Source organism: Crocodylus siamensis, chromosome 1 (genome assembly GCF_052110815.1).
Source record: "Crocodylus siamensis isolate JL-2025a chromosome 1, ASM5211081v1, whole genome shotgun sequence".
NCBI classification, from domain to species: Eukaryota; Metazoa; Chordata; order Crocodylia; family Crocodylidae; genus Crocodylus; species Crocodylus siamensis.
In genome coordinates, this window is record NC_143395.1 from 80926072 (window position 1) to 80944626 (window position 18555).

The window sequence follows — 18555 nt, forward strand, 5'->3', positions numbered from 1 at the left end:
TGATTTTTACATTCTTGGAAGCAGAATGGGCCAGCATCTCCAACAAGAAGTGTGGAAGGTGCCCCATTTACATTATGCCATTACTTGGCGGAATATGGTGGTACTGTCCTGGAAAGTAGATGAAGGCTAGAGAATTATATTTAGAAATTTGCTCTTAGAAACTGGCTTGTAAAAAGAGTAAATATTGCATTAGAACAATGGTCCAGGGGAACGACAAGGGTTAATTGTAGAGGTGCACCGATGCATCGGTCCCATATCGGATCGGCACTGTTATAAGGAAAATCGATTGCATCGGCAATTGGCTTTTTTTGGCCTGATGTGGCTGATAAATACCCTGTGCAAGGACATGCAGTACAGCATCCAGACAGCCAGGAATGCAGCCTGGTAGCATGGAGAGCAGCTGGGTCAGGCTGGCAAGTCTGTTGTGAGGAAAGGGGCATGAGGGGGGCAGACAGAGGCCCCCAGGGTGAGAGAGGGAGTGGGGCTGGGGCAGGTGTTGCACACTCCCATTCTCACCATGGGCTCCTTGATCTGGCCCCCCAAGTCCCTTCCCTCTCTCCTTCGCCTGCAACAGACTTACCAGCCAGATGCTGCTCTCCATGCTGCCTGGCTGCGTATTGGAACTGGATCAGTATCAGCTGAAATGGCTCACTGTAAATCAGCCATCAGTATCAGCCCAAAAATTCTCTATCAGTGTATCCCTAGTTAATTGGTTTCTAAAATCTGTTTGTGGAGAAGGTTCATGTTCTTATAACTGTCTCAGAGAAACAGTCATATACATCCTGGGAAACTGAAAACACGTAGCAACAAAAGAGGCACTTGGTTCCTTTGAAACCCATAACAAGATAGGAACATGTAGACTTAGCATTAGGTCACAATGACCAGCTGTAACTTGGCGAGAAATCCCTGGTTTTGGTGGAATGACCAAATTAGGAGATGGGAGATACCCAAATTAAAGTACCAGTAAACGACCACATTAAGATGCATGCATTTGATGGATATGAAGTAACAAAGATTAGGCTGATAGGGCAGAATGTGGACAGCATAATGACCACAAGAAAGCCAATCAACAGTACCTAGAAATGAAGAGTCATCAGGAGAAAAAGAATACAAAAGGAGGAATTTCAGAGCAGCAAGTTGACATCGACTCCCAACCTCCAAGGCTGCTGACATACTTCAAGCAAGAACAACAAGTTGGCACTCACATACTGGCCAGATGTATTGTCTTCTCATGAAACCTGAGGACTAGTAAATGAGTAGGACTGTTTAATCATTTTCCTTCCTTTGCTTGCATTAATCTTATTTGCTATCACTGTGTATCAGTAAAAATTGCCTATTATCAAATGGAAAGGGTTGTGGTCTGTCATTTAGAAACCTTGTTCCACACAGGCATGACCTATCTGGACTGGGTTGTAAATCCAGTGCCAACATAAGACATTTGTTTGAATTGTCTCCAGCTAAATGGATCTAGAAACTACATATTGTATCTTGGATGAGTGCTCTAACCATTAGGTAAAACAACGCTAAAACCTGGCACCACTAGCACTTCTTCCTCTTCCTTCACATTCCCAGAGACAGTCAGTTGTTTACAAGACTGCCAACTCACTGGGTCCATCTGATAACTTAGGAGGAGTTTAGGCACTCCTCACATTCACTCTAGGCTGCAACAAATCTTAGGTGGGTGTTTTGTTCCTAAATGGATCACTCCTGAGCATGCACAAAAATGAACACAGGCATTTAATGGACTTTGTTGCTCAAAATGGAGGAATCAAATGAGTTAAGGTGGCTAATGAGTTTTGTGGCTGCTGGAACAGAGCCGTTTTGGAATGTTCTTTGGCATTTTGGCACTTAGTACTGTTCTGACATTTATGGAACCAATCAGGGTTTTTTCTATATAGGTTTTAGTCAAATAATCAGCCAAATAATTTAAAAATTCCATATTGCAAGGTGTAGTTGTGAGTTAAGATTCCTGTTCTGCAAGTTTGTTATTTGTTGTATAAAATGTAAGTCAGTTTCCTCAAACAGCAGTAAGCTGGAACAAACAGTGCAGGACCACTAAGCTAGGCCCTTTTGTGATGCTACCCTGCTCATTATCTTATGATGAATTGGAATTTACATTATACGTAGGAGTACATTTAAAGCTGCAGCACAAACCGAACAAAAATTTTAAGCTCAATCAGCTGCAAAAAAGTAGCATCAAATCTAGACACTGTTAGAAGTTAGTTTATTAACAGATTATAAAGATGCCAGTTCTAACATGCATCCAAAGCAGGGATGTACCTCCTGGGCAGTGCGTGATGCTGGCAGGCAAAAGGTGGATGTTTGTAGCTACCTATGGCCTCTTGTGGCTCGCACAAATACTATCCTTTCTGTCAAAAATAATTACACCTTCTATTTTGCAAGGGACAGGCAGGATTAGATCATTTTTATGTGAAAGAATTTACATTTTTTTTGGTTTATGTGAAATGTAATTTTTCTCTAAATCACATTTTAAGCAAGCGTGGTAACCTGGCAGATTTCTGGGGTATTGGCATAAATTCCTCTGAGAAGGTATTATTTCAATAAGCATTTAAGCTTATCAGAGTTCAGGACTGGGAAAACTTGCATTTTAGTCACTTTTTAAAGTTGTTTCATTCTCATTGTTACATAATACAAGTGGACACTGTCCAGGTTATTTGCCTGTGATCTTTGAACAGCAAACAACATCACAACAGAACATCTGATCATGCTTCTGTAAGTTCTGATCCAAGCTGAGGCACTTCCTATGATTTTATATCCCTCTCTTTTGTGTTCCAATCTTGCTCTCCATTACCCCAGCTTCCCACTATCCACCTGATTTTCTTTGCCCATGCTCTTATCACGATCTATTCCACCCCAAGCCCATTGCCTTTGCCTGTCCCTTGTCCCATCTGCCCCAGCCATATTCCAACTTCTTGCTGGATTCTTGCTGTTACTTCTCTCACCAGCTGATTCAGAGTTGTTCTCCCCCTTCCACCAACACCAATATGATATTTAGGGTAGCTCCCAGTTCCAACTGCATTACCAACTGGTCTCTGAAGACTTGGACCAGAGGGGATGGGGATGGAAAGAAAATGCTGACTAGTTTGTTGCGGTTGGAGCAAGAACGCAGGGACTGGTTGGTAAAGATACTCCAATAGAGATTATCTTGAAGGAAACTAGTGGGAAAGGAAGACAAATCGGAGGCAGTTGTGGGCAAAGGAACACTGAAGAGCAAGATGGGACGAAGAGTCATAAGTGAGGATCTGTAACTGGCAGGACAAAGAGATTAGAACAGATCATTTTGAGGGAGAGATGTGGATGTGGAGAAGCAGCTGGGTAAAGAGATGAGATGGAGATTAGGATGAGGGTCCTGAATATTGATTGGGAAGTTTTAGAGAAAGAAACTAGTATGAGGATGTAGGAGTGGAAGAGCGAGAGAGATCTGAAACAGGACCAGACTGAAGGAGATAAAACAGAAAGGGCAAAGTTTTATATGTGTTTCAGTTCCCCCTCTTTAAACTGGGGACAATAATATTTCTTCCTCTGTTTATCTTTTTCAATTAGTAAGCACTCTGCAATAGTAATTGTGCCAAAGAACCAGTAACAATTCCTCAGATAATTTTTACAGAACAAAAAGCAATAGTTCACAATCTAAGGCCCTGATTCTACCAAATATATGCTTAATATGGAAATAAATAGAACTATTGGTATGCTTAAAAGTAAGTAAACATGCAAGAGTCTAAGAGTCTCCAAACCAGAGTCTCAAAAAGCCCACAATTGTGTTTTATATTCACATATTTTTTTAAAACTGATATTGCTAAACCAAAATGTAAAAGCAAAACATAACTAATACATATCATATTACTGTACCTCTCTTTCGTCCATTTTCAGCCATTGTTTTGGATCATCCTCAGTAGCCAGGAAGGCAATTAAATCTAGGGCAGTGAGTCTAGTTTGACGTCTGGATGACACAAAGATAAGAACTGGCTTTGCTGGAGAATGGCTCCGAATTGCTGTTAAAAAAGAAAAATTTATACATCACCTATTTCTGCCAGAAAGCAGAATTTCCTAACACATCGTGCTAGCACTGCGAGCAGAAGTGCCAAAGATTTAAATCCATCTTTCACTAACCTTTTATGCCTAAGCATTGGCAGGGAATTCTTAACTAGAAAGCGACCTTTTACAGTTGCTGCAAAATTAGTGTAGGAGTAACAGCTTAAAGGAGCATGGTTTCTGCTCCTGAACAAGTAGTGTGAAACAATCAAACTAGTCCAAAAATTATCATTTACATTTTTTATGGGTTTTTATGTAATTTTAGAAATTAGAAATTTTGTGATTTTAGAAAAAAAAATTATGGTGTCAGAAATGGAGATAACAATGAAAATGCTAAGAGAATCATGAGCATACCATGTCAAACAAGTGGAAAAAATGGCCTCACTAAATCAAATTCTGACAGGTTTTCTAATAACATTAAAATAGAATAAACAGCATGTAGCTATAGTTTGGATAGTAACTCTAGTATATTACACATATAGATATTTATGCATGATTTATTTCTTGTATAATGTTTCATTCTACCAATTACTATTATGCATTCATCCCTAATTTATGAAAAACACGTGCATTATACTGCCTATCATCCCATACTGTCTCTTAGTTCACTGGTAATAGCGTGTGTGTATGCATATATACACATATGTATATAATTGTAAAATTACATAAATCTATAGCATAATCTGTTAATATATTTATACCCTACAAATATGGATGCCTATATATCTATATCTTCTTTAAAAGCTCGACATCTAATGGATTTTTGTTGCTTCAGGAACAGGTGTGGCTGAACAGCCCAAGACAGATTTATTGTTCATTAGTGTTTTTATACAATGCTCCTGTGGAGGTGTAAATAATCTGAGCTGCCAAGATTGGTCTCTAGTCCACAATCAATACTTTGTTTCTGTCATAAGGCTAATTAGAGTAGCTAAAAAGTCACCTCACAACTGTCACCCCACAATCAACAGCAGGTCACATACCAAAATTTATTTGGGAGGTTATTTTTAATTGATATAATAAATATTCCTTATGTAACCAAAACAAAACATGTTCCAATAAAATATGAGGGTTTTTCTTAAATCAGGCCTGTCTGCCAGCTTTGTTAAGAATAAAAAATTGAAAACAGAAGCATATCTGGACTCACTGCAAATTCTTAATTTTATGGTTATTGCCTTGAACCTAGAATTATGTGAGTTTAGCTTGACTTGCAACTTCTGTTCACGATTTTTTTAAAGCATTCATACAGCGATCTTTATGAAAATACCTCATCAGATTGCTACGGTGAATGGTTTTATTACTTGCTAAATCTCAAATACTTTTACAAACCTTTCCTTGCAGTGTTGAAAGCTAAGATAAAACACATTTTCATTTGTGTAAGATCTCTCCTCACTATCACTAATTTCACTGATATTATTTCAAATATATTTATATTCCTGTTTGTAGGTTCCAACAGCAGGATACTATATGTTTGAGATGATGAGGTTTTGGGTCATTAGCAAGAGATTCATCCTGTACACCACAAAAAAGAAGATAGTACCACATTCTGTAATCATATAATACATAAGACACAAACAGACTGTGCAAACATGGCTAGAACCCTTTTTTCTTTTTCAGATAATGAAGGGCTCTAGCTTTGGCTGCTTACCCTGAAAAGCAGGTTTATTCATGCTAGCCATGCGAGGACAGTAGTGCTGGCCAGGGAAGCCCTGAATATGTACCTCCAATGGAACTGGTCGCACCGATGGTCGGAAATTGAACAGACCCATCTGAAGCAAAAACAAATTCTTTTAGTTTAAGCTTGAGTTATCTTGGAAATATTGATAGTTAACTTTTCTGCATGATGGATATGCACAAATGTCTTTTTAAGAATCTTCTACATACCTGATTAATATTTAACCAATCAGCAAGGTCTCTGGCATTTGCTAATGCTGTGGACAAACCAACTACTCTAACTGGTTTTTCTGTGTGAGATGAGATGAAATTAGTTCGAGATACGATAACTTCCAGTACTGGGCCTCTCTCGTCCCCTGTTATTTAAGAGAAATTTTAAAATAAGTACAGAGGTTAAAAATTCCATGCAGTCATAGCTGGGTGCATATTTTTCAAGGTAAATTATGATTAAGAAAAAAAAAAAGTATTGCTTACCTAGCAGATGGATTTCATCAATGATGAGAATGGACACTTTCTGAACATAACTCCTGTTTTGCCAGCTTCTACTGACACCATCCCATTTTTCTGGTGTAGTAACAATCAGGTCAGCTTTTGCTATAGCTCTCATGTCAGGAGTCACATCGCCTGTCAGCTCTACAACCCTGTAATTACGCAAAATTATTTAATTATTTCTGAAACTTAATAATTTCATTTTTAAACCAATGAAACTTTTTAAATGTCTTGGGATAGCCATGTCCAAACATTAACTCTTAATATAAACAAAATACAAAATCAAATCAAACCAGTCTGTTCCTGGCTGAATACCATTGACAGATTATGAAAATATTGAGTAACCACAAATTTAAATCTTTGTCTTTTAATTGTCTAGTGCAACAACACCTACAGAGAAAAGAAGTTTACACATGTGTATGATGCAAAAAAGTTCATTAATTAATATTATTATGGATATTACATATGTTAAACCAGCCTTTTCTACTTGTATGAGAGTGCTTCTTAAAATATATATCAAGTAGCTGTGTATTGCCCTGTACAACCTCTCTGGTAATCACTGTTACAAGTGTGTCTGCTCTCTGTTGGTAGGGTCTGTGAGAAGAATGGAGCAGGGACAATTCAGATAATCCTGTGTATCATCAGTTGCAGAACTCCTTCTGGAAGTCAGCTGTAGAACTCCAAAGTTTTGTAATGTTTACATCGAAAGATGTTATATATTTCTTAACTATGTTCTGGGATTCTTGGGGGGGAAGGGGTGATTTCTGCCACTACCAGTTTTTCCCCCACATACTTGGCACTGATTTAGAGCTTGGCGTGCTTACTTATTGCACGGATAACTATCATGTTTCTCTCTACAGCGGATTACAGAGTTGGGTTTGACTAGGTGCAGTATTTGAGATGCACTATTTACTTGATTCCAAGATGAGATTTTATTTCCCCTTTAACATGGGGGGAAAAAACCCCCTCGTCTTGCGAATATAAGGGGCGGGAGGAACAGGCAGCTGCTGCCAGGAGTCAGGGAGGAACAGGCAGTGGGTTGGGGCCGGAGCCACAGGTGCTGCCTGCTTCCATGCTGTCTCTGCACTCCCTGCTCCCCTTTGACTCTCAGCCTTGGGGCCCTGTTCCCCACCCCCGTCAGCTTTTCCTTGCTCTGGTGCCAGCAGCCCTGCTGCAAGCTGGAACCTACAGTATGGTCCCAGCCTGGTCTTGTAGTAGTGGTATCAACTTTGAGCTGCTGCTATGGAGACAAGCTGGGGTGGTGCTCTGCTCTGAAAATACAGAACGTGCTGGCACTAGAGCAAGGGGAAGGGAGAAGGGGAGGGGGGCAGAGACTGAGGACGGGGGAAGAAGTGGCACAAAGGGGGAATTGAGGGGTAGGGAGGTATCTGGGGCCTAAGGCTGCCAGGGAGGGCATAGGTTTTGGGGGCAGGGCAGGCACAAGGAGGGAGTTGGCGGGGAGGGAGGGGCATAGGTGGCGGGGGCAAGCTGCTTGCCCCACCCCCTTGCCATTGCCTGCCAAGGGCCCCTACCACTGTTTTCCCTGGTCCAGTGGTGGTGGGGGTGAGTTTAAGACAATCCTCTAATAAATCAGATTCTATACGTGAGACATTATTCTCACATGCTGAGAATACCATTCAGCACAGTACCATTTAGAAACAGTTCCATTTAAATCAATATATCAATAAAACTACATGAAGAACAATGACTAATCAGTGAGACTAAGAATGGGAATATCAACTGCTAAGTAACTGATACTTTGAATGATTTTAGAAAGGACTAAAAAGATTTCTATGCAGGTAGTGTCACTAAATACTCAACCCTGTATTTCACTGATATACTAACTTCATAACAAAGCTAATGGTACCAAACAAATGTAGACTGGTTATTAAAATACATATAGAATGTCATAAAATACACTATGTATATGATAAATGTTACTATGTATCTGTAATTTATATGGATTCAGTAGAATGAGATATTTCAGGAGAAGAGATAAAAATTGAGGTGCTTATTTCTGAGCTTCACTGGTTATAGACAATTAAGAAAAATGGCAGGTGTAACCCGAGGACCATTTTTGTTTTTGTTACATTCATTGTGCGCTCCGTGTGATGACACAGATTGATATTTGGTTTTTGCTTTTACTTTTAATATTCAGGGAGAATTCATATAATTGAAGGATAAAATATATTTGTCAGAAAATTAAGATGCTTAAAACGTTTTTTTGATTTGGCTCCTGTTGTTGAGCTTTTTTGTTTCCAATTTTTCTGGTTTAAGCAAGAAACACATACTTTTTACCAAGCTTTTCTTCAATCCTAACTTTCCAATCCTCCATTCTCTCTCGTACCAGTGCCTTTAAGGGGGCAATATATACTGCCTGAAAAAAAATACATACAAAATAAAATTAAATGAGAAGAGCCTGTGTAAAATGCATATTCATATTTTGTAAGTTTTTTCTTCTGTGCCTTTAAGGATTTAAATGAATTTAATAACTAAAAATGATTATGATAAATTCTTAAAATTTCTTCAAGTAACTTAAAACAGAATTCTAATTTAAGTAGCCTTAAAACTTTCATATATTCTTTTGTTCGTTAATTCAACACCATGCATGTAAATTGAAAAATAAAGAGAGTAATTTATAAAATGGTAATACTATGATTACACCTTTTAAAAGCAAAAAATATGTTATTATAAAGTTGCCTATATAAATAAAATGATTACTGAGAATACAAAATCTGGAAAATACTATTCTGGACATAATGCTTCCCCTCCAATAATAAGAATTTCTAGTAGGATAATATCTTACATTATTTCCAGCTGCTTAGTATTATTACTAAAATCTTTAAAAATTAACTTAAAAATGATTAATTTAAATGAAACCTCACAAGACTTTTCCAGAAAAATCCATTCTTTGTACTGAACTTCACTAGCACAGTTTGTACAACATTTGTTCAAAGATATGCTTTTTAAAGTGCAAGTATATCTCTGAACAAGTGAAAACATTCATATGCACTTAAAAAAAATCTGGCCTATAGATGTTTTACACTAATGTGTTAACCAAGACATTTAAATATTCTTTTAATAATTACCATATTTAAATATTCATATGGATTTTTTCCCTTTACAATTCTATCTTTGTCCCTTCAACTGTTGCTAAGAAATGTATGTATACGGGTTACAATTTTCAAAGCTGACTAGGGTTTCCATTCATTCAGATGCAAGGTTTCCATTCATTATAGTAGGAATTTTAGACACATGGGGCTAAGTACAGACATTAAAAAAGCTTCAGGTGGAATCACTCTAAGTTACATGGTTTTCTGTAAGCAGCATAATTTAGATCTGTAGCAAACAAAACACACATCTTCCCCGGGGGGCGGGGGAGCACAAATCTTAGCTCGAGTTCTGCCATTTTTAAACCAGTCCATGTATGCTAAACTTCTGTTCTGTTATGGGTATAGAGCAGTTTCTGATCACTTATAACAGTAAAAGTGTAATGTTTGTACCTGGCCATGGTTTCCATTCATTGTGGTGGGAGTTGCATAATTAAAACTTCTTGGCAGGTTTAAGAATTTCAGTCAGAAAATCCAGCTTAGGGTATGGCTGATTTTTTGGTTGGATTTAAAGTTGTGCTTATCCAGATCAAGCCAATGTGATCTGGCCCTTCCAGGTTTACATTATATGTACCAAATTATCCAGATTGTACATGCTATTTTTTGAACATGGCACTAGAGCCACTGACAAACATGAATGACACAAGGTGTGATTATGGGATCATATTTTGTGTAATAACTTTGTTACTTATAATGTAATTAATTGAAGGAACATGTGGCTGGGTCACTACTTAAAGGCATAATTAATAAGTTAATCACTTCTTAAATGTAACATGTATGAGGGGCCTAAGACAGATGAATGATCTTCAGACTGATACTGAGAAGGGTTTCCTTTATCTTGACTGACAGGAATTAGAGGAAGTGGCGTGTGGAAGAATAGGAATAGGAAACTGTGAGATTATCGCTGTTGGGATTTTTGTGCTTCAGGCCCATGTCTGTGGGTAAGTCCTAAATATGCTGTAAGAAAGGGCAGCAGTGGCAGGATCCAGTTTATACCAGACTATCACTGGAGCTTCCAGGGCCAGGCTGGAATGCTGGTGGTATCAAACATGGTTTTTAACAGTGCAAGGTGCCGTTAGGATTGAGCCTAGCAATCAATGCAACTATAAATGATTAAGGAAGGATGGCCAAGTCAATATTCTTATATAATAAAGGTCCAACAGACAGTCCATCTGTCTGTCTGTCTGTAACACTCTTGGAGCACTCTGACATGATGGAAGAGACGGATCGGGGGAGCAAGGCCAGCAGCACTGGCTTCACCCCCCGCCCCCGCTCTGTTTTTGCTGTCATGGTGGCACTCTGCCACCTCTGAGGAGCAGGGCCGGGGGCGGAGGAAGGCCAGCGGTGCTGGGGGCAGTGGCAGCACGGAGTGATGGTGGAGGAAGCTTCCTTCCCCCCACATCTCCTGGGAGGCAGCAGTGCGGGGTAGTGGGTGGCAGCGCTCCACACCTGCCTGCCCCCTCCCTTCCCCCTTCATACTTGACAGGCAATTCACTAGTCAGAATATATACACAGGCACCCCCACATTCTATTACTTTGCACATGAATGATGATTTTTACCCAGATAGCTGAGTGTACCTTAACATTGATTTAGGCAGGCATTCTCTAAGAAATAAAAACAAAGTTGGAAAGAGAGAGAATTGGCTAGCATTACTTTAATGGTAATTTGCATGTGTAATTAAGAAGATCTGACCAATTTTTCTCACATGGCAGGACCTCACAGATGTGAAACATGAACTTGCTGTTGGAAGGAATTTAATAAGCAAAAAACCCAAAAAGCCTCTCTGTAAGAGCATCATGGATTTAGATGATACTCTGGAAGAAGAATATCAATATATATTTATGGCATGGTTTATTCATTTAGCTCTGATTTTCTCTTTGGTTAAATAAGTGAAAGGAAAGCATAAGATATACTAATTAAAACCATTTTTATGCCCTCAGTTTTAAGTATTAGTATGAAGCCAGAGAAGCAGGATAGTAATTTTCACAGTCTACACGTTCATTAATGTGCTTTAGGTAATGCTCATTAAATCTAGTACCTCCAGGCACTTTTACAGGTGCTCGAGGTGTGTGGGGCAGGGGCGGGACTTTAATTAGTTAATGTAATTAATTAAAGTGCCACAGAACCTTGTGCATCAGCCTCTCTGCACTTCAGAATGGCAGCGGGGATCCTTAAACTGAAGGTTGTTTAATGAGCTTTAGTTCAAGTGCCCCCGCTACCATTTTTAAGCACAGGGATGCAGATTCATGAGATGCAGGAGGCTGCTTGAGCACGGTAATTGCCATGCTCCAGCAGATTCAATTAATCAAATCTGTTCCAACATGCTGTAATTACCTCCATTGTGAAGTACTAGAAAAATATGCATTAGCCTATTTTAATGCGCATTAGCTAAAGAGCACTTTTTTGTGATTCTTTAATGCACACTAAAATAGGCTAATATCCATTAAAGCAGACATGTAGATGTGCCCAGTTTTAGACTTTTGAGTGGCTGAAAGAAACATATATATATATCGCACATTTTTAATAAACATATTTTACAAACCTTTGATGTGGGATATTGGTTAAAAATTCGGAAGATGGCTAATTCAGCTGCAACAGTCTTTCCAGAGCCTGTGGGGGCTCCAAGAAGAACATTAGAGTCTGTATGATACAGCGTATGAAATATTTGCGTCTGAATAGGGTTAAAGTGGGTGAATTTGTATAGGCTTTCATATTCTCGATGTCCCAAAGCTGTGACAGGCAAAGGCTGAAGATCTAGCAGTTCTAGAATTACAGAATAATTATTAGTGCATATCAAAATATGACATCTTAAATGTACCAGTAGTTTATTTTTAGGCTAAAGCAAACGCACGTTTATGCATCAAATAAAAATTTGAAGGAATATAACTCACATTTGATTTTTTTAAAAAGTAGTTTCTTGCATCACATGAACTCCCAATTGAGCTATTATGAACTTCAGTGAGCAAATAACAAAATATATTACAACTGTAGATTTTTTCTTAAAGTAGGATTATTAAATACACCGTGAGCTTGGTTGTTAAATATACTGTGTGCATTCCGCATGTCAAAAGGCCATTTTTAACCACTTATAATGAATCAATTGTAATGAACTCTAAACCTTACTGAAGCAATACAAGTGTTCATATGATAACTTAATGTGGATTCATATAGGAAAATACTAAAGTTACAAGGAAGAAAATTTTCTCTTTTAAAAAGTCTTTAGGGACTGATGAAATAATATGCCCTGGAGGGATATATGCAGGTTTTATACATATTTAGGATTATAGGGAGAGATAAATAAATGTACAGGAAAAAAAAACAAAGAACCACAAGGCTCTGCTTTGGAAGCATCTGTTATCTAAACAATTAGAGACTGTGGAAAATGAAAAATGATATATATTACCAGATCTGATTTGGATGCCTACCAAATTAAGGAAACTTGCCACGATTCTGTTATGCAGATGCTTCCTTTGAAGTTTTTGTGGCTGGAGATCTTATTGTCTTTTCAGGGTGCTTCACATTAAGGTATGACATGGGAGTCATAAAATCCACTGAGACAATAATGCCTAATATTCTTAACATGCTTTTCACTGATACCTTATGGCCATTTTATCATTTCCACTAAAACTGTGATTTCTCGGGCTCTGCTGGGAGGAGAGAAGGTTTTTGCCTAGCAGGGCCTCTATGTACTTCATTGCTGAGTGGGAACCAGATGGGAATTGAAATCAATTACCATAAATCCTAGAGGCTCCATAACTGGTGATGTGTAAATATCTTTCTGTTTCTTCTGAATAGTAGTCAGTGATCAGTCAATTAGATAAAAAGGTTACACATGCTTTTTCAGACAGTGTAGGTACAATATAACAATAGCTAAACACTTCACAAACACGTGAATTTATGCATGCCAAAGAGCAACATGGTACTGGAATTGAGTATTTCTGAATGCACACATTTCACAGACTGCTAGATGAGCCAAATGTTATTACAATGAAAGGGTTTTACAATGAGATCAGGGACAATGAACGTATAAGAAATTTTGTGCTTCCAAAAAAACCCAAACAAACAAAACCCCCCCAACCAAAACAGACATAAACTTCTGTACCAAATGTTTAAAAAAAACCCATGTCTCAGTCACTACTATGGAGGTTGAAACTGGATGTACAATGCTTTCTGTAAGAGTGCTTAGCTAATATACATAAATATATTTTTAAGTAGAACTCATCAAATATTTAAAGTTTTATCTAGATTTTATCCATCTATCTATAGATCCCTCTCTCTCCTTCTCTCTGTAGTTAAATTTTTTTTTAACAATTAGGTTCAAATTCCAGCTACAAAAAAGAAAAATAAAGAAAAAAAAAGTTAAAAGTCCAGAAGGCTTCCCTGGAAAAGCACAATCAATTTGCTCATGCTTATACTTTGACTTTGATGAAGTTGGAAAAAGAAAAGTTAGTTTGAAAATCATATTCCTACAGTTCACTTGTTCATGCATAAACCTCAGAAAAGTGACCGAACTCCAATGGGGAATAACTGAGTTCGTCTTCTGAAATAATAAGCTGATAATTAATGTTATCTCCTCACATATACATGTAAATATCTTCATGAAGGTCTTCTCAAAAATGAAGAATCAGAGAAGTCAGAGTTAGAAAACACATTTAAGTTCATCTAGGCCACTGTCATGACAGGGCAAGATTATTGAAGATTTACTGATTTATTAGTTTTTAATTATCACAAGCAATGGACTTTCTCTGGTTTACCTATCCATAGTTTTATAGTTCTTACCATTAGGACATTGTTCCTGTTAATCATCTTAAGTTTCCTGCTCTTTTTTAATTTCACCCATTATTCAGAGCCAGAGTCCCTTCAATAGTATCTGCCTGTCCATTTCTCTGATATCTACACTCTTAATGGTAGATAAAATATTCTGTCATCTCACGGTCTCTTTATCAGGTTAATGCATTTAATTTTTTAAGGGGTAGATTTAGACACCAATGGTATTTTACTTTGTGAATAGATCATTTTTCTTAAATGCAACACTTCACAAGCAAGGCTTAACTTGGAAATTTCTGAGACAAATTATGAGCAAGAACCTGGCTCTTATTGGGTGCATCTACACATGCTATTAACACAGAGCAAAAAACTTTAGTGCATTTCATGCTGGTGTTTATTGCTTCCAGGTACCATGTTTACACGTGCACCCAGAACTATAGCACACTGAGCTTGGGTGGAGTAGCCATGGCTTGGAGGGGCCCCAGGGGGTCAGCCTGCCAATCCGGGGCTGCTCTGACCTGGCTCAATGTGCTGCAGAGGGGGTCATTGGGGCATGAGGCTGCTTCAGTGCAGGGCTAGCTGGCAGGCAGCCCCCACACTGAAGCACCTTCTTGCCCCAGCCAGCTTTGTCAGCATCTATGTGTGTGCTGTTGTGCACTAAAGAACACCATAAGCTAGTACTTGCATTTACAAGTACTAACCTATGACAGAGTTAATTAGTTTCCTGTGGCCTAACAGGGCCATGTAGACATTGAGACCTTACTGTGGAGCTAATTAGGCAGCTCTGCAGTGTACATCTTGTGTAGATATGACCCCTCATTCCAGTGGTGGGGTGGGTGGAACCTTTTAGGCAGGCGTGCCGCAAGTCAAATCCTATGTCTATCCCTTCTTCCACCTCCCCGAAGTGCCACCTTGATCCCCTTTCCCTTGTCTTATCTCCTGCTCTTCCTTCTGCTCCCTGTTCCCTCTCTGATCTGCTGCATGCCACACAGAGGCTGCTTGTGCCATTTGTAACACATGTCACAGTTTGGCCACCCTTTCCTTATTCCATGAATAGTTCCATCATTTTCAGAGGGACTACTTCTTGATAACAGAAGACTGAGGCTGAAAAGCCTGTACTGAATCTCATCCTCAGCTTTTCCTCAAAAAGTTCTTGGCCTGCAGATCATTTTCCACTTCTTGTCTGAATTCCTTCCAATTTAGAGGCTCAGAACAGAACATAAAGTAGGATCAGTGAAGAGCCACACAGATGTTCTGCCTCTATTAAAGGGATGCAGCCCAAAATTAAACTGTTTTTTTAACTGCAATACCATAGTACAAATTTATGTATAATTTGCTGCTCACTGAGATATATGAGGAAATTTTAGATGCGTCTAGATGAGGCCTGATGACATCATGTTGAAAAGATGCATTAATAATTCAAAGGGATAAAGATTTTTTTTCTGTGATATATTTTACTGAATCAATTGTGTATTTAGAAGATAAGTTGGACAAGCTCTCAGGCACAACTTGAAAAAAGGACACTCTTTCTGAATTACACAGTTGGTCCTATAAAAGATATCACCAAAAAAATCCTTCCCTCTCTAATCTTTCCTGGACAATTGGGGCTATAATGCCATTCCAATCCTAAACATTATGAGCACCTTTTGATGATGCCAAAATCACTCAGAGATATAGCATTAATTTTACAATAAAAATATGTAAAACTAATGCTATAAGCAAATATATTAGAGATGCTTACTAAACTTAGACAGTTTAAGCTAATATTTGGGGCTGTTATTTCTTTGAAATAAAACACAAGAACTGATAAAAAAAATAGTAGTATTTGAGGATCAAGCAGTTCAGCTTCAAGGAGGCTGGAGTCTTGGTTGACTGATCATCAAATACCATCATCAAGTAGCTGTATAAAGGAAAGGAGGGCTACACATACCCAACGAAGCTGACTTAAAGAAAATAGTTTTCCATTGCTGAAGGTTAGGAATGGACGTCCATAAAGGATATTCAATTTTAGAAAAACAGAAAGACATATATCCATAATTTTGCAACCATATTATAGAAAACATTCTCAGATAAGAACATTTGTAACAAAAGCAAAAGAATACCAATGGCTTATTTTATGTAACACAGTGAAAACATTTCTACTTCTTACGCTGATCGTGGAATCATTAAAAAGCAAGACTGTTAGGAGGAATTAAATCAAGCCACTTTATCATTAGCAGTAGGGTTCTTAATAGTGTCAAAACTACAAATAAATGCATGATAGAACTGAATCCTCACTCACACTTAATAAAACCCAGAGTAGAATGTATATTGCATAGGAATAATGAAAATCTATACTGGCAAGACATATTCAACCAAAAAGTTAAGGAAACAAAATGTTCAGGTTCTGAGTAAGAATGTTACCTGTGTGAGGTGGATGTCTTTCTGGTAAAATCAGATGTTGAAAATTGATGATACATACTGCCTCTGCCCCTAGCCATCTGTCAGATACAGCCCGGATGTAGTATTGGGAAGGCAAGGGTTCAAAAATAGGGATTGTGAATACGAGAAGTTGTGGTTCTTTAGCAATGACCTAATGTAAGAATAGTAAATAGAAACCTTATTAAGTAACTAAATCTTCAGTCTTAAAATCATAGTTTGCTAGAGTCACATAATCAATACACACAAATATAATGTACATGCATAAATGAAGTGAAACATGTTCATGCATACTCATTAAAAAACATAGTTCACAAGATGCTTCCATTCATTTAAATTTCAGGGCAGATTCTACTTCAAAGACTTCACAAGGAACATGATAAGGCTCTTGGCCATTAAGTTTAGGGGCAGACATCACACACACACTGGTTTAAGTGATCAGAAACTGGTTTAAACCTGTAACAGAACAGATATTCCGTGCACATAAACCAGTTTGAAACTGGCTGAACCTGGTTTGAGATAAAGCTATTGAGTAGTATCAGACTTAACTGATTTGGGTCAAAGCAGTTTATGCAGTGTCTCCCCCACACCCCTTGCTTGTTTAAGTTAAACCAGAGCATGCTCTCTGGGATGGGTGGGGCTCTCTGCTCCACAGCAGGCCTGGCCCCTCCCCTCTGCTCCCTGGCTGGAGCTTGGCAGAGACTGCAGGCATCTGCCTGGCTCCCCACTGCTCCCCACCACCCTTCCCCATCCCCTCTGCCTTACACAGACACCTCTCAGCGTTAGCTAGCAAAAAACATGCTGGCTATGATCTGTACAGCAGCAGATGGGACAAAGGCAGAATCAACAGGTAGCTGGTAATGTCCCTCTGTTGTTTTCTTAATGGGCTGATAAACACTGACTTAGGGCTGAAAAACACTGTTATCAATTCCCTGCTGGGCTGGTCAGAAGGAGGGGATGATCTCTTCATAATCAGAGTGTCCTGCCAGGGCCTGGCCATGCCCCCCTCACCTCAGCATTATAAAAGGGAAGGGAGGGCTGCTTTAGTGCTCCCCACCCCCCTGGCTTCTAGCCTGACCCACTGCAGGCATGTGCCTGCATTTCTGTGATGTCTGTGCAGTTACAAACTGATTCAGTCTAGCCAGGTTTGACTAATCTGCAAAGACTGAATCAATTCAGGCTCAGGCTTTTTGAATGTCTGTCCGTAGCCTAAGTGCATTCAGTGGTGTGTACATGCATGTGCATTTTGTTTTCTTTTTCTGGGTAGAATATCAGTATGCAATCCATATGAAGACAAAGCTAATGAAAAAAGCTAGTCTGTAACACTTCCTTTAAATCACAAGTATTTCTTCTGTTGCTCATCACAGAAGCAACAGAAGAAACATATCTTCAATTGTTTTTAATTATTGATCTGATGAAGTGAACGTACATTAATGAAAATGTGTGCTGTATGTTCAAGGAGGTTTGCCTGCTACAGCAGGAAAATTAAACCGGTGAGGAGTGGGGGGGAGGGATGTGGTCAGGTGGCACCCTTTTCCTCAGCCCCTTAACTTCTTCCTCTTGCAGCCCCCTGTGCCTCTCCTTACCATCTGACCCTGCTCTCTCTGAGCACATGGAAGTGAGAAGCACATTTGAAAACACTGACTTTGAAATAAACAACACAGCAATTTACATATAAGCAAATTACTATGGGTAGCCATGAGACTTAGTTAATCCAAAATTGATATATTTTACTTTTTTTCAAAACTGCTGCAAGTTTTAGCACAGGTACTCTAAAAACACACTTTTAAGCAAAACTTTAGTATCTACTTACATACAAAACAAACTTTTTCTTTGCGTTGTTTCAAGGGCCAAACCATTTCTGAATTCTACTGGGCAAAGTCCAGTAGTCAAGTTCCATGTTTTGATCAAGTAGAGCTCAATTGTTCAAGTCCATGTGGCTCTACCACTGGGCAAGTATCTTCCTTCCCAGACTCATTAGTCCGGGGCTTCAGATATTCCCCTATCTGTGGCAGATAGCCCATATGCAAGGTCAGGGCCCAGGAA

General features: G+C 38.7%; 1 protein-coding gene across 3 annotated transcripts in view; it reads right to left on the reverse strand.

Annotated features, from left to right (window-relative positions):
* The window catches only part of ASCC3 (activating signal cointegrator 1 complex subunit 3), a 560200-nt gene that overhangs the window by 105025 nt on the left and 436620 nt on the right, over positions 1-18555 (reverse strand). For all 3 annotated transcript variants that reach the window (XM_090037230.1, XM_090037224.1, XM_090037218.1), the window contains 7 exons: positions 16495-16663; positions 11867-12087; positions 8505-8590; positions 6199-6365; positions 5935-6080; positions 5699-5819; positions 3871-4013 (listed from right to left, as the gene is read on the reverse strand). In XM_090037230.1, coding sequence (XP_089893356.1) covers positions 3871-4013; positions 5699-5819; positions 5935-6080; positions 6199-6365; positions 8505-8590; positions 11867-12087; positions 16495-16663 — 1053 coding nt within the window. The remainder of the gene's footprint in view (positions 1-3870; positions 4014-5698; positions 5820-5934; positions 6081-6198; positions 6366-8504; positions 8591-11866; positions 12088-16494; positions 16664-18555) is intronic.